This window comes from Charadrius vociferus, unplaced genomic scaffold, assembly GCF_000708025.1.
Source record: "Charadrius vociferus isolate BGI_N301 unplaced genomic scaffold, ASM70802v2 scaffold1, whole genome shotgun sequence".
NCBI classification, from domain to species: Eukaryota; Metazoa; Chordata; class Aves; order Charadriiformes; family Charadriidae; genus Charadrius; species Charadrius vociferus.
Window position 1 is genome coordinate 2,442,323 of NW_009647680.1, and position 6,580 is coordinate 2,448,902.

General features: G+C 37.4%; 1 protein-coding gene across 1 annotated transcript in view; it reads right to left on the reverse strand.

Annotated features, from left to right (window-relative positions):
- The window catches only part of CEP295 (centrosomal protein 295kDa), a 43,575-nt gene extending 38,584 nt beyond the window's left edge, over positions 1 to 4,991 (reverse strand). Inside the window, exons 1-4 of the mRNA XM_009881242.1 lie at positions 4,893 to 4,991; positions 3,525 to 3,725; positions 2,174 to 2,298; positions 1,233 to 1,326 (exon numbers count right to left, since the gene is read on the reverse strand). Of these exons, the coding sequence (XP_009879544.1) occupies positions 1,233 to 1,326; positions 2,174 to 2,298; positions 3,525 to 3,725; positions 4,893 to 4,991 (519 nt within the window). The remainder of the gene's footprint in view (positions 1 to 1,232; positions 1,327 to 2,173; positions 2,299 to 3,524; positions 3,726 to 4,892) is intronic.
- Positions 4,992 to 6,580: the final 1,589 nt, after the last annotated feature.

Consider the following 6,580-nt stretch of genomic DNA (forward strand, 5'->3'; position numbering starts at 1 on the left):
GAATTTACCTGAACTGTACCATACAGGACCTTAGTCCATCTGTTCTAAATTCCAATATTGCATATACTTCACCAGAAATAACCCCTAACTTTACCACTCCTTTACAACACTTGCTTTAACCCTCACTCATATCCATCTTCCACAATAAGAAAATCCTTGGGCTACCAGGGATAAAACCCCAGGGATACAAATCAAAGTATAAAGGCACCCCTTCTAATCATTCTGAAAATTGCAAAGGTCAAATCTTACTCAATTTTTCCAGATACATCACTACCAAACCCCTATCATCCAACACAGTAACATTTACATAACATGCTGGATGTAGCCAAGAAAAGCTTTGATAACTTCACTGGCTCTGAGAGGAACTAGTATACCTTAATCTTTTCTTTTCTTGTCAGTGGTCTGAATATTCCTGAACCTGACAGTCTGAAATGGGACAACAATACATAAGGCAACTTAAAGTCCGCATTAATGAATTTCTGATAAACTAAATTTACTAAAAGTTAACTCCAAAGTAAAAATGCATATGATGTTCTTCCTGCAGTTCAGATCTGCAATCCTACAGTAAATTCTAGACCTATGCAGAATCTCTCTGAAATCAAAGAAGCATGAAGGAGGTACAAAATCTCCCCCTAAAAAGGCATACAGCATAGAATTAAAAATACGGTTATCTACTTTTCTCCCCAGTAGCATTAGCTACAGGTTTTCTACCAAAATTAAACAGCTTACCCTATATTTAGTATTCCCCACAAGAAACAAAGAAATTGGACCAAAAGACCCAACAACAACAAAAAAGCACATCTAAAAAGGCAGAACAATCCTTATTACAGAACAAAACAAAATTCTACTACTGCATCATTATGACAGGAGGTTGAGATGGTGTGTGCATGCTGAGAGAGATCACTGCAGAGTTTAATATCACTGTGGCTATGAAATGAAAAACAGATCATGATAAAGTTTAAAAGACACATTAACCACTAAATAAGATCTCAGATGACAAGAAATAATATCCACACATAACAAGTGATCAGAAATAAACAAATACCAAAGCTCAGTAGTAAGAAGTATGCTAATACATTCATTAGTTTTCTTGATTTTTGCTGAACCATTCTCCTTATAGTATGCAAATGCCGATTTCAGGTATCTTGTAGTGAGGAGTCAGACCAATAAATAAATCATTACATTACATGGTACCCTGAAATTGTGATCACTATCACATCACGGATACATACCTCAAGAGGACGTGGCGGAGGAGGTGGCAGACTTGCAACTTTGGCTGCTCTTTGTCTTTCCACTTCCAGAGCATGTTTACGTGCATTTGTTCGTCTTCGAAGGGAGGAGGGAAACCAAACCAAAAAACCCACACAAAAAAGAAGACAGAAGGAAAATTATTCAAGCAGCAATGGCAACACTGTGCAAAATAAAAGGCAGACCCAAAAATAAACAGACACAGATGTACCCAAATTGAACACTTGGGAGACAGGGATGGGCAAGCACACTGAAAAGTAAACAGAACTTATGCTGGAAGGCAGCACTGGAAAATTAAATTTCCTGAAGTAATGCAAAAAAGTTAATACACACAAGCTTCTAAAGAACAAAGCAAAATCTCTGCTTTTCACTTAAGTTTTCAGAAAGCGCTGCATCGCTTCAACATATTTTAATTGCTCAAGTGTGGAGAAGACTAAGTATTTAATCAATAGGTCTCAGCTCTACTCAAGCACAACTATCCCCAAGAGCACACAGATAATTTTTCATGCCCACTCAAGTTTGGTCCAATCTGCTTCAGAAAACTCAAAACACTAAGAAGGAAAACCATGGCAAACGCCATAGGTTCTTTTTTTCAATTGGATAACTCTCCATCAGGAACTGGCCTGAGAACATTTCATTTCATACGTCACTGAATAGCTGTCAGTCAACAATCTAGACTGAAAATAGCAATATAGAGCTGACAGGCTCCCCAGTTACTGACATTCTAGAAGGCCAGCTTGTATAGTTGACATTTCTGTCTTGGTTTTAAAAATACAATTCTTAGCAAAATCCACAAGCTTTGTCCACAAGCATTAATTCACTAGCCCATAAACTTCCAAAGATTGAAAAAGCTCCGACCAAGAAATACCTTGTGACATTTTAAAATGCATTCTACGCTTAATAAAACTAGATAACTATTGTATACCGGGCTTGCTCATGAAGTAATTTTTCTTTTTGGTACTTCTGCTCTTTCAGGGCTTTCCTATGTCTCTTCTCTGCTCGTTGTTTCCTTTCCTCTGCTTGCTTTGCCAGAGCTTCTAAGTCAGGTTCCTTAACAACAAAACATTGCAAGCACTTAATACAGGGTTTTTTACTCGCTTCTCATACTATCAGTGTGACATGTCAAATTAAGTACTGCTGGTAACAATCATAAGCTCAAAATTACTTTCTACTGTATTAGAGTAAAAATACTCTAAAGTATAATTTTTCCCTCTCTGCCATCCTTATTTTCTTCTTCTCTACCAACAGCACTAAATCTGCCACATTCCTTGGTCAGTGCAACCAAATATTGAAACAGAAAACTTAGCTTCTCTCTGCATCTCTTTGATAAAGAGAGTAATGTAAATATACTTACACATTTTAGCAAATGCTGACTAGACTGTACAGAGAAAGCAAGTTACTACCATTCAGTGATTAATTACAATAAATATGTATCAACAGAAACATTTCTTCATAATTAGTTCACTGTTCCTACGGCATTGGTAACAGTGTCTTCCACAAATTCATCCATCCTAGCATCAGAAAGGACCTTACAAAGAAGTTAATTTAAAGACACGGAGACATGGAAAAGTATAATGCTATAAAAGGTTAAAAAGCCTGACTAATTCAGGAAGTAAGCTAGTCTGAAAAAGTCATGCAAGAAATCTGTGGCATCACTGCTTTCTATAAACCTGGTTCAGAATCAAATCTACAGAAAATTTCTACCCAACAACCTCAATAATCTCTCAAGAGAGACTACACAACTTATAGGATTTTAAAGAAAGTGAAAATAGTATATAGGTGCAGAATTAAGAACTGACACCAGTTTGCAGTCTAGGCAAAGGCCTCTGAAGCCCTTACCAAGATTTTCACTTGAGCACTGAAGAGAAAAAAACTGTGTATTTTCTTCACCATAGAAAAAAGATACTGTTACACGGTAGAGAAAAAAGTTACTATATTACTGGCATACTTGAGACAATGATTCACCATGTGCAATTTAGTAAAGTACAGACATACACTAGCATATATGTGTACAATTCAACATAAAATAATTTTAAGAGTTTGCATAGCAAAAACCTTAGTAGATGGGCCTGCTAGACCATTTAATCCTGTTTTTTTGGAAAGATATCTGCAAAAAAAGTACATAACTTTTTTTTTTTTAAATGGAAACTTCTTAGAAATGTTTGGTTTAGATATTAGGACCAAAAGATCAAGAATATAGAAAACCAGACAGCAATCTCGATATTTCTAGAACATCAAGAATTTCCCCGACAATAAAATTCAGCTATTTCACTTACGTTCTCCTTGGCTCGTCGGTGACCCTCACCAATTGCTCTTAAGCTTGATAAATACAGTTTTTCTAAAGCTTTCATCTTTTGATCCTGTGCTTTCTGCCAGTCAGCTCTCAGAGCCTCCTCTAACTTATGTAGCTGTTCTTCTCTCCTCTGCTTTACTTTCTGTCTTATGTGCAAGGCGATATACTTCTGTTGCTCTCTAACCTGTAAAAACAGCATTTACGTTTCGTCAGCAACTTAAAAAAATGAAATACTTTTTGCAGAAAGTCTTTCTACAACATATTCTACCCTCCTTCCAGCTTTCCATCTCATCTACTATTCATTAACAACCTGTCCAGAAAATACTTTAAGGTTGCTGTTACCTTTTTCCAAAATTAATATATTAATTAATAAATTTAATCTTAGCTAAATGTTTCAGTTAAAGTCCAAACAGCAACATACAAAACAAAAATTCAAAAATCTGCTTGGAATATTATTCCCTCCAAAAATACAACACAATAATTTATTAAAGACTTCTATTACAATGCGACATGGCTGAAAGAAAATCAGCAACTGTACTATTAAATTAAAGTCTGTTTACTAAGTTTTTGTTTTCCACTTTGTCAGTAAAATTCTCTTCGCTGAAGAGAAAAAAATATCAAGAAAAAAAGTCCAGGAGTGGCGAAAGATTAGTACATAGTAAATGTCTTGAAGACGTATATTTTTTGAAGATGTGAAAGACCTGAACAGCTTGTGTAGGACAAAGCAGAGGAAGGCTAAGAAAAGAGTAAGAAGAGAAATGGAGAAATTGTCCTGTGTCCTAACAGCAGGTCAACAGAACAGAAATAGAACAAAGATGAGATGATCAACAGACACATTCTGAAGAGCATATAGGTACTCTGCTCAGACATTTTAAAAGGAGCAGTACTTAAAGCACTTAGAGCTATGACATACTGTAGCAGTTCATCTAGTGGAAAGCTGCAAATTTCTGTATTAGCAGTAGGTGTCTTATTTCTTCTGCATGATCACTATGAAAACACCTGGAACACTGTAAGAGGTTTGATCTTCACACATGTGACACATCAGCAGAAAAGACAACTGCATGTTCACAGCCAGACAAGAATGGTAGATACTGTGAAGCTGGCAGGAAAGAAAAGATTCTGGAACAGATACCAAAGCGAATCTAACAGAGAAGGTATCACAAGAAAAATACGCACTTAGTAGTAAATAAACATGTGAAAAGGAGAATAATTCACAAACTAAATAGAAACCTAATATACAATATTATGAGCCTGAAATTTAGTTTACATGAAATAAATTTTTCAGTTAATTTTCCTAAATCATCTGTTATCGTTAAATGAAATACACAACATGCAAAAAATACAAGCATACTTGCTGTAGCCTCAGTTTTCTTCTTCTTTCATATTCTTCTTTCAGAAGCATAGTCTCTTCATTAGGACTAAGCCTCAATTTCCCAACTTTCCTCTTCATCTTTGGAAATGCTGAATAATCAACTTGAAGAACAACAAGAAAAACAGAAATTGTGCGTAAACTATATAAGTAAACCAGCTATAAAAAACAGATATTGCCATAATCTTACAAATCTATCGTGGTATCTGGGAGTGATAGCTACAGCTGTTCATGTCTGTTCAAACTGTACTCAACAACATTAACACCATCTTTGTCATAGTTACAAAATGCAGTGCTTTTGAACTGTTATGCTTATGTAGCAAACTCTGCAACAGTATTACATTCACATTCTACACTGTGGACCAGACAGGTACACCCGCAGAGTGAATAGCGGACACCATTCCACTCCTGGGAAGATGAAAAAAAAACAACCACACCACTACTGAAACCCACACCACACAGTAAAGCAGGCTGGTCCCTTCAGTGGTTTGTACTGAAATATTTTCATAACAGTTATAAGATACTGAGTTTGTTAATATTTTTGACTGCAGTCCAAGGGGTTTTGTCTTGAGGACTGTAAAACGCCAACAACAGTCTCCATGCCAAGCATTTCACTAGAACACTAAAAAATGCTCACTGACATTTTTTTTTGAGTTTTCTTAAGCAGCCATTTCAAATGACATTTCCCTGTGGATTTTACTGTGGAACCAGGACCTGGTGGTTCTACAGATCACTTCCCATTTTCCTTGCAATTATAACTTTTATCTGCTCAGCAAAAACACTTTTTCTGCCTGATTGGCAGCCTAGTCCAAAACTGCCCCTCACCCCAAACATAAATCTTTAATATTTATATACCTCAGAACACTGTCCCAAAAGAAACTAACCAAGATTTTCAAAAGTCACTATTTAGTTCTAAAAATCAAAAGCTTATTACTAGTGAACAATTCATGCAGCACTAACAATTTAACCAACATGCTACACCTGGAAAGATTTCTTTTCAGTATCATAAGTAATAAAAAAAAATAAGACTCTAAAGAAATCAGGTGAGGTGTAAAACCGAAATAGTTACCCATAAAATGCTTTTCATACAGGATTATTAAGCCAGTGAATCCCAGGTTCATTAAAGGATAAATAAGGACAGAATATGACGGTTCCTGCTAGCCTTCCCTTATTCAGCTGATGAGGTACAAACAGAAGTTTATTAATACACATAATTAAGGAGCAAATGACTACGTTCCTCCACCCAAGAAAGGAAAATTTAGAGGATAAGCAACACAAAGCCAAAAGATCTAATACTTAAAGGATAAAGAGCAAAAGCAGATAACGCAAACGCCACTGTAAAGTACGCACGCACAGACTCAGTTGCAGCACAAAGCAATCAGCAAACACACGACAGTTAAAACTACGCCAGCCTTCCCCGGGAACACCGCACTAGAGGGTCCTGTAAGCACCGTTAACACCTCTCGACCCCGCCAGGACGGCTAAGCCAAAGCACCTCTCCACAGCCGGGAGGAGAAGCAGCAGTTCAGAGATAAGGGGAGCGCAGCGCTCCGGCCGGGGGCCCAGGCCCGAGGCGGGCGGCGGTGAGGGGGCTGGAGCAGGCGGGAGTCCCCAGAGAGAGCGCCAGCGAGCTCCGCCCAGCGGGCCGCGGACCCGCTCGGGCCGCACCG